The sequence below is a fragment of the Rhamphochromis sp. 'chilingali' genome (genome assembly GCF_963969265.1).
Source record: "Rhamphochromis sp. 'chilingali' genome assembly, chromosome: 14".
NCBI lineage: Eukaryota > Metazoa > Chordata > Actinopteri > Cichliformes > Cichlidae > Rhamphochromis > Rhamphochromis sp. 'chilingali'.
In genome coordinates, this window is record NC_137941.1 from 22,767,765 (window position 1) to 22,784,672 (window position 16,908).

Sequence of the window (16,908 nt, forward strand, 5' to 3'; positions counted from 1 at the left end):
AAAAATTGATAGGATTGTCACACATATCTCATTAAACTCCTGTTAAATAATGTTAAATCCAACAACTTGATAATATTCCATTATGCAAAGCAGGTGAATAGCAGTAAGCACTAGCCATAGTAGCAGTATTTATTCATTAACCTAAGACAACATATGTGGTGAAACATTTCTTAATTCTTTGTTTTCAGAAAGCAGTTTAAAAGGACAAATGAACAACAAGAGTGTCATATCCTTTGTCTATCCTGAAAATGTGTATTTTTTTTGGAAGAGATCAAAGTTTGAAGAGAAATATGAGTAAAAAAAAAAAATATCACACTGCCATTTACTTACCACCTCCATGAGATCTGGTTTTATAGGCTTAACATATTTGACCCACTTGACCCTCATGGTTTAATAAACTTTACATCGTATCAATATAATTTACTAAATGTAGCCTTGCATATATCAGGATGCCTAAAGTGTATTCATCAAGAACTGTTGCCTGAAAATCAACATCGATATTAATTATGCTTTGTAGCACTGAATTTCGATCTAATAGTGTGACTTAAAAACAATAAAACAAACACAAAAAAACCGCAGAGACAGGTTACGCTCTAGACAGGTTTCCAGTCTGTAAATATTTATATGAGATAATTTATATTTAGATAACCAATCAATCATAATCAGTCAATCATTTCATTTGACCAATTTCCATTCAATTTTACGTTTTCAATTGTACTTATGTAACAAAATTATCTGAAATTTTTACATGTAATCAAATTTCTTAAAGTCAGCGTCTTTTTCGTTTTTGCAGAAAAACATTATAAATTGGTATTTTAGCCCTGTAGAGCGCGACAATCATGGTTAATCAACTTAATTAACTTAACCAATACTACCAAATAAAGAGTATCAGATAACAGAACTATTGATTGTGACGTGAAAAGAAGATGCTGATGCTGCCGAGGGCTGTCAGTCGTCAGTGCGCATGCTTAAAGCTGTCGTTGATGTTCACTCAGCACATCTCCTTTGGATAGAAATTTAAACAAGGGGCTCGGCCAAACGTTGAAGAAGTCAGGTGTAAGCATCATCGGTAAGCTAAGTTCACTCTGCTACTATCGTTACCTGTGATAACAAATAAATAAATAAAAATGCTAGACTAACGTACAAAACGTATCTGTCCAAAGTAAACGCTAAACTAGGTTAGCCAGTAGCAGCTAATGCTTCAAATCCCAGCCCGACTAGTCTGCGCGAAAACGGCCGTTTTCTGTTTGAATCGCTGTTTGCATCATGTTGTGAGAGCTGGGAAACGGTGACGTTTATTATGACTATCGCTGAATCTGTATCCTCTATTATCTTTCTCCTCACGGTGTCCTTGCATTTACCAGGCTGATTATTCGCACACTGGGACATTGGCAGGTTAAATCTGTCACATTGCCTGGTTAACCAGTTAGTTCCAGCTTTCGAATGTAAAAAACTGTCCTTTTGCAGCTTTAAATATTAAATGCCTTTTAATACCCTGATTGTCTTCCGGATTTTAAATATTCCAATGAAATTTGATGAAATCACCATTTTTTTTTAGGAGTGTCTGCTCTTTGGTTGCTGTCATTTGCATGTTACATTATTTGTCTTGTGCATTAACAGGTTTCTCCAAACATGAAAAACAAACTAAGGATGGCCCCACAGTACCAGATGAAGCAAGTATCTATGTTTGGCATTTGTCAATAAATATGAACATTATCTCTGAGTTGCAGTCTGATGGTCTGTTTTTCTCTTTTGCAGCGCTTCCTTGAAGTCAGAGATACGGAAGTTAAACGTGGTCCACTTTCTCATCTGGCTGCTGGTGGCGGCGCAAGTGACCGTCAGCCACTTCAACATTGTGTCACAGGACACTGTGTCCATGCCATACCAGTGGGAGTACCCCTATCTGCTCAGCATCTTCCCTCTGCTCTTCAGCAGCCTGTCCCTCCCAAAGAACAACATCAGCTACCTGGTCCTGTCAATGATCAGTGCAGGGCTGTTCTCTTTTGCACCTCTTATATATGGTGGCATGGAGATGTTTCCTGTAGCAAAGCAGCTCTTCCGTCAAGGAAAAGCCTTCCGCTTCATTTTTGGCTGCTCTGCAGTGACTGCTGCATACGTCGCTATAGTGGTTGCTGCTCAAGTGCACGGCTGGCAGTTGTACTACATGAAAAAACTGCTGGATTCATGGTTTGATGCTACTCAGGAGAAGAAAAACAAATAATGGAGTTTTTTTTAAAGCTGTGAATGGACAAAACTTGTGTTTTTTTTTCAATACATGAGTTATGTCTCCTTAGTCTTCATGATTATGTAATATGATTCATCCTGCATCCCTGATTTTCATTTAAAGCTAATGATTGTTCATTTCAATAAACTTATTTATTTAAAGCAGCAGATTGATTTCTTGCACACACAGTTAGGTTGGGATTGGGATCCAAAGCACCAGCGATAAAAATGGAGTCCAGTCACTGTGACTTCAGCCCTTCTCCAATCAAAGAAAAAAAGAATAATGTTGGTGTCTCTCTCAAAAAAAAGTCTTCCTATGATTTAAAGAAAATGTAATGTTCATACTTACAGTATTGAAGCAATTATTCATACACACACACACACACTTACAAACTGTTAAACAATATGCTTTGCCATGTGTTTATTTGTTCAGTATGTTAAGTCTACCTCTTATGATATTTTCTTGTTTGGTTTTTGTAATGGGTGCGTTCACAGTATCTGCATGTACTGCTGTTTTTAAGATATTCTGTTGCAGCACGAGAACACCAGCTTCGCTTTACTGCAGACTCTGTGCGTGCTTAGCTATCCGGTGTTCAAAAGGTAAATAAATAAACGCTGCTCAAGGTGATGGCTGAAATTCTGTGAAGGCTCTCAACGCACTTTGTTCCAGTCGGTCTGCGGCTGCGCACACTGAATGCCACGTACTGGTTGACGTTGACAGTCTGGAGGACACTTCCTGATGCTGCTGCCCGGGTCTAGCTAGGCTAGCTAATAGATTAGATTTTCACGGTTTGGGGAAACCCGTGAAATACATCGTGGTCAAGTCGTCTGGTTCAGGTAAAAACATTACTTCGAGTTATGTTATAATTTAACTACAAAGCAGTTTCTATGCTATTACGGACTGTTGTGGTGCTAGCTAGCTACGCAGGGAGCTAACGCTACGCTAGCTCGTCCAAACAGGTGTCGAGACTGATACAGAGGGAGTTGTTTAACAAAAGATTCGTCAGTTAATGATCTGATCGAGTCTATGTAAGGTGAAGTAGGGAAATTATCAGTTTATACCTTCTTACCTAGCTCTATTATAGGTAGAGCTGTTATAAGTTACACAGGAAACGGCTTGTTGACGACTCATTGTCATATAGGAAAAGCTAAGTGTTATTATTCCAGCTTTTTCAGATATACATCAGGAAATTAAACAGATCATTCATTTTTTTAAGTGTACGTAACGTATACAGTAAACACTGCAATGGCAGTGGTGAAACGGCCTAAAAAGCGTTAGCAGTCAGTCCTGTTTGTTGATGGGCCACTGATAGATAACTGCGACTTTTGCCGTTATATAAAAGTTTTACTTTCGCTTCTGTGATATTTTAAGATTTGTTTCCAGAGCTCTAGAAATTAACTTGATAGACTCCGTTTCGGTTTAATTTTTTTCCCCAGTCGTACTCATTAAATGTTACTGTACGCTAAACGTTAGCTACCACCCAATCCCTAGCATCCAGCCAATTACTCATCTGGCCCGGACAGAAAGAGTATATTGCTGAGCTTACAACATCAGGAGATAACGTCAGAGTTAATCCAACTCGTGACTGTACACGAACGATGAGGTTTACGTTAACTTAACACAGTGTGTAAACCCCACCTTGTTTAATGAGTGCAGGCCTCTTATAACATACCCCCTCCCCCCAAAGAAATATCTGTTTTACCGGTATGATATGAGTAAAATGGGTTTTAATTTGCGATTACTTTGTAATCATTTATATGATTCGCCAAATGGCTTTGAGATGATATTTTGGGTCAAAGTCTACAAGGAGGTCTGTTATTCTATAGCCGGTGCCACCTCACATGAAGATGTTTGACCCTTAGACTCTGGAGTGACATGGTTTTCATTTAAGTCAAGGGAGGAGCGCTCCTGTTCTGTGTGTAATTTCAAACAGGCCTAGTCAACATTAAGAGAGCTTTGTGACAGTGAAGACAAGCTGTTAATTTCGGCATATTAATGTAATCATAGGACTGTTCTCACAGCAGCTGTTATGGCTCGATCGTGGCTCAAGAGTTGGGAGTTCGCCTTGTAATCGGAAGGTTGCCAGTTCGAGTCCTTGGGCAAGACACTTCACCCGTTGCCTACTGGTGGTGATCAAAGGGCCCGGTGTCTGGCAGCCTCACCTCTGTCAGTACGCCCCAGGGTGGCTGTGGCCATCACCAGTGCGTGAATGGGTGGATGACTGGTTGTGACTTGAAAAAGCGCTATACTGTTGACCTACTTATTCTGACCTAGTTTTAAAAAGGGCTTAACTAATAATTATATATTCTGTTCTATAAGCTAGACATACATGTTGCTGTGAATGCCATTTTGCTGACTAGTGGTGCCCTGGCACTGCAGTATGCATACCTCCTAAGTAGTTTTTGCGCTCTTATGTTCACACAGTTAAAAAAAAAAAATGTTATGACACATTTTTCCATGTTACCGTTTTTAGCCTGCTCCTGCTGTCCTTGCATTTTCAATAAATTTCCATTTGAACCCTGCAGAGAAGAGATTATAAAAATGAATGCAAATAAACTGCCTTGGTGTGTGATATGTTTTGCTTTTCACGCCAGCTCTGTTTACACATGCAGTTTGGGAAGTTTCTGGATAGTTTCCCAGCAGAGAATGATTTAAGAGGGTTAAAAGGAAATAAAAATATAATGTGGCGCAATAATTATTTTATCTGAATTAGCCTTTGATAATCACTAAAAACTGTAGAATAAATCGTAATTGAAAATCAAATTTGAGTAATTATACAACCCTACTTTGTACTAAGGAGCTGGAAGGTTAAAGAGTGGCCAGTGTTCAGTGTGACTGTGTGTCACTCCCTGTTGGGTAATGCCTAGAAGAGTTCAGGGCTGCACTGAAAGTGTGAACACCTCTCTTCTACCTTTGTCAAGTGCTGGGAGCAGAAGAGGTCAGACGGCACCATGAACGGCCAGCTGGACCTGAGCGGGAAGCTGATCATCAAAGCCCAGTTGGGTGACGACATCCGACGCATTCCCATCCATAATGAAGATATTACCTATGATGAGCTGGTGCTCATGATGCAGCGTGTCTTCAGGGGAAAGCTGCAGAGTAACGACGAGGTCACTATCAAATACAAGGATGAAGGTGAGTCAGGACACAGAAAAGGCCTGTGAGGGTCCGGTCATCCTCTGGTGACAAGTGTACTTCATGATGGTAATCTCAGCATATTTTCTTTGAAAGTGACAATTTGCTGTGCAGTTAATCATCTTTTGTCCCCATTTCCTGTTTACAGATGATGACCTCATTACCATTTTTGACAGCTCTGACCTCTCATTCGCCATCCAGTGTAGTAGAATACTCAAACTGACTTTGTTTGGTAAGAAATTAACACATTTCTTCTTATGGACTATATGCGTGTTTTTGTCTTGACGAATTCAAGGCTGTAGATGTTTAGTCTCTTACTTCAGCTGTTACAGCAGCCAGTCACTGGAGGGCAGTCTAGCTTATTTTTCCACACAGCAAACCTCAGCTCGTTACTGTCCAAATGAAAATGATCTACACTCCCTTCTGACTAATTTGTTTTGGAATCACTGTTTCTTAGCACCGATTTAACAAACAAAACTATGACAGGTAGTAGATGTGTGTATTTTGTACCAGTTATTCTTGACAGAAAATAGCTTGGAGCAGGTTCGAACCAGAGCCTCTGCAAAGACCTTATAGCTTATGGGTCGCCACCTCAACCTGTTGGGCTAAACCATTGCCCCGCCCAGATAATTCCACAGTCATTCAGTAGCTCAGCAGGTGTAACTCGTTGAATAATCAGTTACCTGACCAGCCAATATGCCTCACCCTAACATGTTATTCGGGCCTTGTTGCTGTCAGTAGTAAAAACATTGTGATGAAATTTCTGGGATTTTTTTAGGACTTAGTATGTTAGTTTTCCCAAAGTATGATTAAGATAAGTGAAATGGTAAAAAAGTGGACTTTGATCAAAGAGGTGTACTCAACATTGAGATTAATGGGCTTAGGTGCGTTTGTTTTGTTTGTGAGTTTATTCTTTCTTTTCTCTTTTTGTTTTAACTTGGCTACATCCATCCATCCATCCCTTTTTCAGTGCAGTGCTACAAGCAGGCAACAGGCAGGGCTCACCCTGGACATGTTGCCAGCCTATCACAGGGCCCTTGGCTATTTTTCTATAATATATCACTATAGTAAATATGCTGAACACATAACCTTAAGCAGGTTATGTTCAGAGTTCTAAATTTCAAATCAGCTGTATGCATTGTAATTTTCCTAATTATTTTTTTCCCAAACATCAAGCTCAGAGTATGATTTAGCTGTTATTCCTCTCTGAAGCAGAAGGATCAGAGTTTTCGGTTTAAGAAAGCCTGGCTGTGTCGACCATGCTTTTGCCGTACACGTTTTAGCCTCATTGTTAACAGGTTTGTGGTTAATAGGAGGCTTAAGATTTAAATTATACATTTTATTTGTAATATTTAATATTTAATATTTTAGAATCGTAATAGTCAGTCTATATTCCCACCCCTATTGCCACTTGCTTTGGATAGTGATTGAAAGGATGAGACTGCAGATAGAAGTGTTCAAAATGGGTTCCCTCCCTTAGTGGTGGGGTGAGGGGCTCAGTCTCTTTTTAGGATGCCTCTGAGGTGTTTCCAGCATGCCCAACTGGTAGAAGATCCTAGGACATGCTGAAGAGATGATGGCCCTTGCTTTGCTTGAGAACACCACAGTGCCCCCTTGGAGAACTGGATAGAGAGGTCTTAGACTGTTAACTCAGATTAGTAGTAGAAATTGATGAATGCATGGAAAAAAATGTTTTTAAATCCATAATGAAACACTACAAATAAAAATGCATTTTTTAAAATAGGCCATCAGTTAATTATTCTTATGTCTAAGGAAAAAAGGTACACTTTTGCTTATACTGAAGTGTATTGATAATCCTTGCTGACTGAAATGTATATGATCAGATATGCCACATTTTCAGATTTATTTTTCTTTCAGTCACAGCAAAGCTGTGTATTAATGCTAGGCGGTAAGAGAAGGAATATTCTGAGCCTGTGAAATTTTAAGTTGATTCTTTCACTAATCAAACTTTTTGGGGAGGCATTTTTACAGTACAGGTGTTTTGTTATTCTGTTAACACAACACTGTGTCCAGTGTTTGGCTTGTGTTTTAGAGGATTGTCTTTCCTGGCTGTAACTAAATAGTGTTGGAGTTTTGTCAGTTTAGAAACAGCATACCAATACTGTTTTTGGGCTCTGGAGATTGGACCGTAACAACCAACAAATATTTGAAGCTTGGAGCACCTGATTGTGCTTCAGTGTCAACTGCGTGCTTGCTCACTGAATTGTAGACAGGAAGGCATGCCTCATCTGAGTGGACTGTGTAGCAGTACTGTCTATATGTTTTTGCGATAAGTACTTTTTGTGAAAAAGTTGCTCCAGGGCAATGAAAAGTCAGTAAGTTTTCAGTAGCGACGTGAACTGAAGTGTGTTAAATATCCAATGAACATGTTGGAATAGTTATGATTGGGTACCACCTTAAGCTTACTTTAAGTCAAACTTTGGGGTGTTTGCAGCTGCGAAAAAGTGTGACTCGTAACCATAGCAAACCAGCATCAAATCTGTCATTAAAAAACTCTTTCACAACATTAGAAGTGCATCAGCACACATTCTCTACTGTCTAAACTGTATTAACAACATGATGTTGTTTCCTGTGCTCTGCTCTCAGTCACTCCTGCTGTAGCCTCTATTATTAGGCTGGAAGCAGAAAGGGGGTTTTTTTCTTCTCAAAAAAAAGAGAAAAAGTTGTTTAAGTTCCTACAAATCAAAACAGAGCCCTGGCTCGTAATCGCATGTCTTGACCTCACGTGGAAATTACACCGTCCAACATGTGTTGATATTCAGAGGCAGGGAGAGGAGCTGGAATCGCATGACGGCCTGCGTCTCAGCACAGTGCCTCATGAGCCCATCCGTCTCTGTTCAGCATTATTCAGTCAGACAGAGAAACTTGTGTGAGAGAGGAATGCGGAGCGACGTCCAGTTCATTCCTTTTGCAGTGGAAATTTCACTCTTTGGTCAGTGAGAAGATGTGGTACAGGGCATATAGAGTTGACTATTTTGAAGAGGTTTGTCACATGTTTCCTGCAGATTAGCAGGTTTCAGTTTATTGCCAACAACCCGGCTCTATTCTTAGTTAAATGCTTTGCTGTCAGGGTGGGGTGACAGCGATTCCTGTTCAGCTCAGCAGCCGTTGTGAATGGCTTTGTGGAAGTAACCATGTGATAGATGATCCCAGTAATCCCAGGTATTTAGATTATGGAGCCAACAGATCATCACTCATAACATGCAGATACCTTATTGGCTTCCAAACAACTGGAGTGTAGAAGTCAGATAGTTTTAAATTTACCATTATGTGTTGAGCTATTTTGACTGGCCTCTTAGCTGCCAGGCATTTTTTAATTATTTATTTCCATTGTGATTTTCCGTCCAGTGCATAATGTGAAGTTCACCACATGAGTTTATTGTCAGGCGTCAATCCTTATAAACAGTTTTATTAATAAGTCTGGAGGAACTTTGGTGTTTCTGAGAGTGTGAGCCAATTCTGCTGCATTAGAGTCCACTCTGACCCAGATATTCTACTCTCGATTATCATCCAAACCATGATTTATATGACCAAGGAGTCCTAGACAGTAAGATATCACAATGAATAAGATGCAGTTTCAGTAGTTAACAAAATCGGTGGGAGTTTTGTAGTTTAAAAGTGCTCAACAGGAGCGCGGATGGAGAAGATTTTACTCTGCTTTATTACTGAAATAAATTATCGTTTTCTGATTTCTTCATCTTATTATCTGCAGTTAATGGTCAGCCGCGGCCTTTGGAGTCCAGTCAGGTAAAGTACCTGCGCAGGGAGCTCATTGAGCTCAGGAATAAAGTCAACAACCTCCTTGATACCCTGGAGCCCCCGACAGAGCCTGGTCTGGCTGCTACAGCCCCAGACAGTGGTAACCACACTCACTCACACACGATAGACTATATATAAGCTTGTTATATAATATAAGCCTTTTGCCAAATGTAGCTAGTGTAGTCATAGAAAAAACAATTAAACATGTACACGAATTCATATTATGAACAACTCACTGGGTCGTTAGCAACTCTACAACCGGGTGGTTCTGTGATTCTTTTTGTTATAGTTTCTACTTTTAGATCTCTGGGACTCACTATAATCTTGGTAATGTGGACTGCGTGACCTCCTTAACTAATAAAAGTGGTTCATAGTCCACAGTATTGTAGTTGGCGTTATAAGAGCTGTATCCCGCAAAGACATTGGCACCAAACTGAGACGGTTTACTGGAGTCAGTAACTGTTGGATTAATTGAACACTTTTTAAATTTTTTTTTTAAACAAATATTTGTCTGCAGTTTGACTCTAAATTTGTTACATGCTAGATCAGTCCAGCCTGAGTGTGGTCAATCGCGCCCACATATGCGCACATGTTGAGCAAAAACAAGGTCTCTCCGACTAATCCTAGCTGCGACCAAAGCTTTAATATTGTAAGCTGCAACATTAAAAGTTTTTAAAATATTTTTCATTACTTCTTAACTAATATGCTCATATAGTTTTTGGCCTTTAAGGATCAACTGAGTTAAATATAAAAGGGTAATCTGGAAAACTTGCAGTTTGTCAGAAACACCCAGACCCTTATTCGTTTTATTACACTTTTGTCTCCATGGCATCTTAACAAGCTAAAATGTTGTCTTAGCATCACATTTCCTCTTCCCTTTCCAGAATCAGTGGATGGGCGTGAAGGAAAAGTTGTGACAGCTGACCCCACAGTGAAACAGGCCACTCCAGTCAGTGCAGCCAGTATGTCGGCCTTTGATCCATTAAAAAACCAGGATGAGGTCAACAAGAATGTCATCTCCTCTTTTGGCCTGAGCGAGGACCAGGCCCCAGGTAGAGCCGAAGTGCAAATGCTATCTTTGAAAATTGATTTCATTTAATTGTCTAGTTTCTATATCAGGCATCTGCGTGTCTTCTGATCGTCTGTGCATTTGTGTGCCGTTTGTACAACTCCCCCAGCTGTTGCAGCAGAGGAGCGTTCAGGAACCCCTGACAGCATTGCTTCTTCCTCATCTGCAGCGCCTCAGCCAGGAGTGCCCCCTCAGCCACAGGCTCCATATGCTGGAGTGCAGCAGGGACCCCCAGCAGGCATGGATGGTGAGATGTGTGCACACGCACGTACTGTAGAAAATACACAAATAAAAAAAGCATACAGATCCTTTGACAGAGATATGTGTCCTCCAAAAAAGTAAGCACAGTTACATAATGTCTTTATAAGCACAGGGGTGTCAAAGGCCCCTGCAGTGTGGCAGATTAAGCAATTACTTTTTATAGTGGTGCTGTTAAACAGAATGTTTTTCCAAATTTGCCACCAAAGTAGCCTTACAAAAATGCGACTGCCTGCTGAGCCTATATGTTGACAAAAGCTCATCCAGGAGTATTTCTTTTCCAAAGAGTAGTTCTGACTAAAAATGAAACTGAAGAAAGGATATAGCAGGTTTTCCAAGGTAAAGCAAATGCACACAGTTGTCAGTTTATTATGTACATTGTGTTTTAACTGCTTTGTTTAAATACAAGTACTCCCAATCCCAGTTTGTGTTGTTGAACTATTTTTCAGTCTACCTTCACTGATTTGAGTTATGTGTGTGTAATCTACCAATAAGTAAAGATGTAGAGTAGGAAGGATGCACCAGCTGTTACTGCTGCTCACTAAGCTTTTAGCTTTCATCCTGCCAGCGAAACACAGTAGACCAGAGCTAGTGGAAATTTCTGGAATTGAGGAAGATTGTTTGGATCAGAACAGATCAAATGGAGAGAAATATGATTGAATTTAAAAGAGCACACTGGGCCTCATTCACAGTGTGTGTGTGTGTGTGCACAAATTTGTCTTTAAATGGCGTGTAGGAGCGTTTCACACACAAATGTGGAATTCATCAGTCTTTTCCTTTCACAAATTTGTTTGTACAAAGCAAAAATTACCTCAGAGCACAGAGTGTCAGAGGCCCTGCAGTGTGGGTGATTACAATAACATCCAACAGTGGAGCAACGTACACTGCAGGCACAAATGACAAGTAATTTAATTTCTGTCATATTTAACAGTTTTCCAACACAAACCAGAAAACAGGCACATAAAAAAAGAAATATATTTAGCCAAGAAAAGCCTTTAATGTGCAGTTTTCTTTAAACATCTTCTAATAAGCAACGGTTTTGCCTACATGTCACCAGTTCAGGCTAAATGGAAACCACAAACTTTCTTGACACTTGGTGCACATTTGTGATCATGGATCAGTTTAAAGGCGTACTTTGATAAAAGCGCTTTAACTGTCTCAGGTGATGGAGCATTCACTAGCCCAGTTATTGCAGCCTGAAGCTCCTAACCACTTATCTATTTCAGGGCTGGGCTGGAGCTGGATTACACACATGTAATGCATATGTAGCTGATCTTGAGCAAGAATGAAAGCACGCCTTGTATAGGGCATCACTATTGTTTGCCCTATACAAGCAATATAGGGCCTATAACACTATTATATCTTTTTTTGCACTCACATTAGTGAATGAGCCCCACTGATTTCATTGCATAGGTTGACTGTACTGTGCCTCACATTGACATATAATAAATTTTTTCCATTTCCCATATTACTGATTATTGCATTTACTCTGACCTTGTTTTTTTTGGCAATCAGACCCATTCTGCAGTTGAAATAGCATATTTTTTATAATGACTAATTAACATTTAGTTTAATTTTAAACACAGTGTAATCATGAGCATCCCCATGTAATTAATATTCATCTTTCAGCTCGCCTTATCGTAGCTCTCTCCGGTGCAGTCTTTAACTCTGAATCATCCTTGATAAAGACAAATGAACAAAACATACCAGGCAGTTTTGGGGGGGGGAGAGTATTTTGTTAACAGAACTACATTCTAGCATCAAGCTCTCAGGGGGATTTGGTTTTACATGCCAATCTGTCTTGTTCTCATTCTCACTCCATATTCAAACTTTTCACTTAACACTTTCTGGCCTGTTTTTTTTTTGTTATAAAAGGCAGCCAGACAGGTGCAGCCACAGAGGTGAAGCATTTTGTATCGTTTCACTTATTGCTGTGAATGTGCTGGGTTGTTTTTTAGCTTGTGGTTTGGCTCAGCTGGATGTGCAGGCCAGTGGAGCCTCATGTTGCACCCTGTGAGAGCTGTAACTTTCACTCTGAGCAGGCACTCCACAGACTCCTGACCACACCTGCTACGCTGAAGATCAGCACACGAGTTGTATGACTTCCATTTAGCTGGTGGTTTGCGGTTTGGCCTGGTTAGAGCACCAGAACCTATCCAGAGGGCATAATAAGAGTTTAGCTGGTCCAAAAGAGAAAGAGTGGGGATGGTTAGCCAGCAGCAGCAGCACACTGTTTTATTCAGAAGACCAAACAGAAAGATCAGGATTTTTTTTTTTTTTTTTTTTTTTTTTTTTTTTGTCCTTTTGTCAAAGGAAGATTAAGAGAGGAGTCAAGTGCTTTGGTCGACAATATGTAGCTGTGGTCACCAGTAGCATGGAGAGAAGACACTCAGTTGTTCAAAGTAAACGAAAGGTGTTGGTTTCAGAACAAGCCACGACTTTTCCTTTGAAGTCGTTCTCCGTTTCTAGTTTGGTTCAAACATTTTAAAGTCAGAATCTTCCATACATACTATGAGTAATCTGCTATTAACCAAAGCAAACGCAAGGAGGGGGCTTTAGTGTATTGTTGTGTCACTGAAGGCCTGATGTGTGGGTGCATCAAACAAAAAAGATTTAGATGTTGTGTAGCTATATGCTGGATGTAGGTAGTTATAAGAGATTCATTCAACACGTCACACGATATTGAGCAAACTTTAACCATGCTTCACTCTAACTTTGCTGTGCAGGTAGAAAGCTCCCACAGATCAGTAAAGAATAACTTCTTAACAGCTGCAGAAATGATCTTCCAAACCCTGTCTTTATGCCCTGCATGCAGCAGGCTGGCATCTTCTTTTCCTTCGGTCAACCCTTTCCCTCACGTTATTCCTGTCCTCGGTTGCAGACTAGTATAAAAGCCTCAAGGCAAATCAGAGCAGCCTGTCAATGCACAAGAGTTTGTAAAACGGTGATCTGTGAGACTAGATGCCAACTGAGCATGTGTGGCCTTTTTTAAAAGTAGCCTCAAGCTCACTTTTAATGCAAACCTAGGTTACTTGTTACCATAAGAATTCTGCTAACAAGATCCATAAGCAGATGGTAAAGATTTTACGCTATCCTTTGATGGACACTTGGCAAAAATCTTTTACATCTTTGCAAGAAAGAAAGAAACTGTAAACACGTGCGCATGTAACAGTGACTCAGAACAGTTACACGATACTCTTAATCAGATTGGCAGATGTGGGTTCGATGTGAAATGTTTATTTAAAAATAGGACCTCATTATTCCTCCTAAAGACAAGTGGAGAGGTCAGCAGGCCTGCAGCCAAAGTGAAAGTAATTCTTCAGCCTACCTATCACATCTTTCACCCCTGATGGTTGACCTCTTGGAGAGGTCAGACAGCCGTGCATCTTTCCATCTCTGTTGCATAACTCTGATGATGGATTACAGGCGAGGAGAACAGGAGAAGCCAATTTCACACACGTGCCTCGCCACACATGTAATATTCATGTAAGAAGATAACACATGGTTGCCACACCACTGAGGTGTTTATACAGAGACATCAAAGAGTTAGTCTTTCTAAGCATTTAGCTGTCAGGTGTCTCCCAAACCAGTCCAAAGTTTTCAGGCTGAATATTCCAGCAGACATTACTTTGTGCTGTATGGAATGTGTTTTTTGTGGAGTAATTCGCCTGGAGCATGTCGTTATATATGGATTTACTTTTGAATGCAGACAGTACAGTACAGAACAATCTGATAGGTGCTTAAAATCTCCTTTGAGCTTTCCTTTGGTGTAGATTCTCTAAGAACTGTGGAAAATAAGCACCAGTTTTTACCAGCACTTAATAATCCAGTGAACCCAGCCCTCTTTCATTATGCCTTCTCTCGCTGTGCTTTTCATGCGTCGTCACCCTACTTATTTGCCAGGCCAAAGATTTGGGAGTAGTATTTAGGCCTTGTTAAGGGAGAGAACAGTTGTTCGCCAAGTTTTTGCACATTTGCTGAACTCTAAGGCATTCGATGGAAAATGTAATGAGCAAATGAAAGTAACAATAACAAAAAGACCTTTCCCTGTCATGAAAGATATACTCCTGATTACTGACTGTATTAAAGGGTGTAGCATGACGATGCTCCAGGTTTAAAGGCCTCGTAAGAATTACTATTTAAAGTAAAGTATTGGGATGATTGGACCTTTAGACTTGATCATTCTCCTCATTTGTCCGTAGGCGGTGCAAACCCATGAAGTCACTGTCTGCAAACACAGACGTGTCTTCTTTCTTGCAAAAAATCCAGGGTTATGTCTCCAAGCCTGCAGTGTTATTCATTTATTTATTTATTTTATGCCTGCTCCTGCACGTGCATCTTTCTCTCTCGCTCGAAGACAGATTTTACTGTAATGTGCCACAGAGCAGTCTCTGTGGGAGATTAACAACAGATACTTCTATCAAAGTGGTTCCAGCTGTTTTCATTAAAGGAGTTGTGTGTTATTCTATCCCAATGCACAGGTGTTTCCGTGAAGATAGTCCCATGTGTGTCTGGGGTGGATCAGATAATATTGGCTCTCAAAAACAAAACAAAAAAAGCCAAGTGTAGACGCAACCAAGGGGCTTTCGAGCTGTTGTAACTGCATCCAATTATCTGAGGTCTATCGTAATCTTTAATCCTCCCAAATGTCTGTGGAGGTAGCCTGGTGATAATGGTGGTTAGAATTACACTATTACACCAAAATTAGCTGTTGAAAAGATGCTCTTAAAAAACCATGAAGCTGATTTGAAAGCCAGCTTGCAGTGTTTGTAGTATAAAGGTTAAACATCACTGTTTAGTCCAATATTTTCTCCACGCTTGCTGGTGATGAGGATACAAATCCAATAGGCAGTGGTCATATTGCTGTTGGACAAAATTAAATTCTTTGGCACTGATCATGATCATCCCCACCTTTTCAGGTCAAGTGTACCAGCAATACCAAGCTCCAGGTGGATACCCTCCTCAGCAGCCAGGTGCCCCACCTCAGCAGCAGTACGGTATGCAGTACCCTGGTAAGATTAAAAGTGATGCTAGCAGATAAACGGGTAGCTGCTGTTCTGTGTAGCCGATTTCTTTTATGTCTGGAGAGAATTAAGGATTCTCTCTCCCCTCTCGCAGCTGGATACAACCCTCAGCCCGGAGCCCCTCCACAGCCACAGCAGCAGTTCCAAAACTATGCTCCTCCCTCCTCGCAGGCTCCAGCTCCTGGTGCAGCGCCAGCAGCAGGATTCCAGGGTGGGCAGCAGCAGCAGACCCATCCACCTCAGGGCACCCAGCAGTACCCACCAGGAGCATTCCCACCACAAAACTACACACAGGCCTCCCAACCTGCTAACTACACCATGCCGCCCAACTCTCAGCCCGGCTCAGGGTTCCAGCCCCGCCCAGGATATACCCCCCCTCCAGGCAACACTGTCACCCCTCCACCTGGAGCTGCCAACCCTTATGCCCGAAACCGCCCCCCTTATGGCCAGGGCTACACTCAACCGGGACCTGGGTACCGGTAAAATAAGATAGCAGATGTTACTGATCCCATCATCATCCTATATGTGGCTCCAACTGTTTGAAGTGGGTGCAGAAATCTGGTTTACTGCCCTGCACCTTCCCTCTTCCCCTACCCTTGTACAATTATCAAATCCAAAATTAAAAAAGCACCCCCATCCCGAGTCTGATGGTTAGTGTTTGTACGCTGTCGCTCCAACACACCACTCTGTTCTGGCCCCGGTGTATGCTCCTCGTGTTATTTTTCCCGTCTTTTCCCTCCAGTTCCGTCGTCTGCTCAGCCCTCTTGTGTCTGCCATGGTAAAAAATGTAACCAGTCTGTATGCACACACATGGAAAACCAAAACAGGCCGTTGCACAAACTGTTTGTCCTTTCCATGGTAACTCTTCATTTCGAGAGAAAGATCAGCATTCAGGCTGCATTTACAGCAAAAGCCTTTGTCTTGAATTTCCTCAGCATAGATGCGTTCATAAAACACTATCTCGATGAAAAGTTACCCCTTAGTCATGTTTTATTTTATTCTTTTTGATCAATTTCACCACCGTGTCGGTATTAATGATGTGTCAGTGATGGTGGGGAGCACTAGCTAAGTGATGGCCTATGGGAGGTATAGATCCCTGTGTCATGAAGAGGACTTTTTCTTTTTGTTTAGCTTCTAATATCACCTCCAGTAAAGCTAGCTATTCCTTTCTTTCTCTTATCACTGGTTTTTACTAATATCAAATCAAATTGCTCCTTCAGTGAGATTAGTTGTTTATGTATAAACTGTAACATTTATTTCTCTGACCTAATAAATGATTGAGACCCATTTGGAGTCCCCCCCCCTTTTTTTAATGTTTTGGTTGTGGTACTCTTGGTCCTGTGATGTCTTGCAGTCTTTTCTTCAACACACTGACTCTCTGAGGTTTTTATGAGTTCATGTCTCTGTTAAGTTTGGCT

The 16,908-nt window shown here is 40.8% G+C and overlaps 2 protein-coding genes across 3 annotated transcripts; both read left to right on the forward strand.

The window, feature by feature from the left end:
- Positions 1–26: 26 nt before the first annotated feature.
- Positions 27–2,754, forward strand: jagn1a (jagunal homolog 1a). Its single transcript, XM_080902518.1, has 3 exons — positions 27–1,069; positions 1,621–1,673; positions 1,759–2,754. Exons 2-3 carry the CDS (start codon positions 1,633–1,635, stop codon positions 2,219–2,221), a joined length of 504 nt encoding a protein of 167 aa, XP_080758644.1. The 5' UTR covers positions 27–1,069; positions 1,621–1,632; the 3' UTR covers positions 2,222–2,754.
- Positions 2,755–2,906: 152 nt separating this feature from the next.
- Positions 2,907–16,777, forward strand: tfg (trafficking from ER to golgi regulator). Of its 2 annotated transcripts, none has more exons than XM_080902516.1 (8): positions 2,907–3,060; positions 5,146–5,359; positions 5,508–5,591; positions 9,093–9,239; positions 10,024–10,191; positions 10,318–10,455; positions 15,386–15,478; positions 15,585–16,777. In XM_080902516.1, exons 2-8 carry the CDS (start codon positions 5,176–5,178, stop codon positions 15,971–15,973), a joined length of 1,203 nt encoding a protein of 400 aa, XP_080758642.1. In that variant the 5' UTR covers positions 2,907–3,060; positions 5,146–5,175; the 3' UTR covers positions 15,974–16,777. The 2 variants fall into 2 exon arrangements, with proteins under 2 accessions (XP_080758642.1, XP_080758643.1); XM_080902517.1 differs by having other exon boundaries at positions 15,386–15,463.
- Positions 16,778–16,908: the final 131 nt, after the last annotated feature.

Excerpts from the sequence above, each read along its gene's own strand:
- jagn1a (XM_080902518.1), top strand. The coding sequence starts at position 1,633 with ATGAAAAACAAACTAAGGATGGCCCCACAGTACCAGATGAA. Across the intron at positions 1,674-1,758 it reads GCCCCACAGTACCAGATGAA|CGCTTCCTTGAAGTCAGAGA; the intron begins GCAAGTATCTAT and ends TCTCTTTTGCAG.
- tfg (XM_080902516.1), top strand. The coding sequence starts at position 5,176 with ATGAACGGCCAGCTGGACCTGAGCGGGAAGCTGATCATCAAAGCCCAG. Across the intron at positions 5,360-5,507 it reads TATCAAATACAAGGATGAAG|ATGATGACCTCATTACCATT; the intron begins GTGAGTCAGGAC and ends TCCTGTTTACAG. Across the intron at positions 15,479-15,584 it reads GTACGGTATGCAGTACCCTG|CTGGATACAACCCTCAGCCC; the intron begins GTAAGATTAAAA and ends CCCCTCTCGCAG.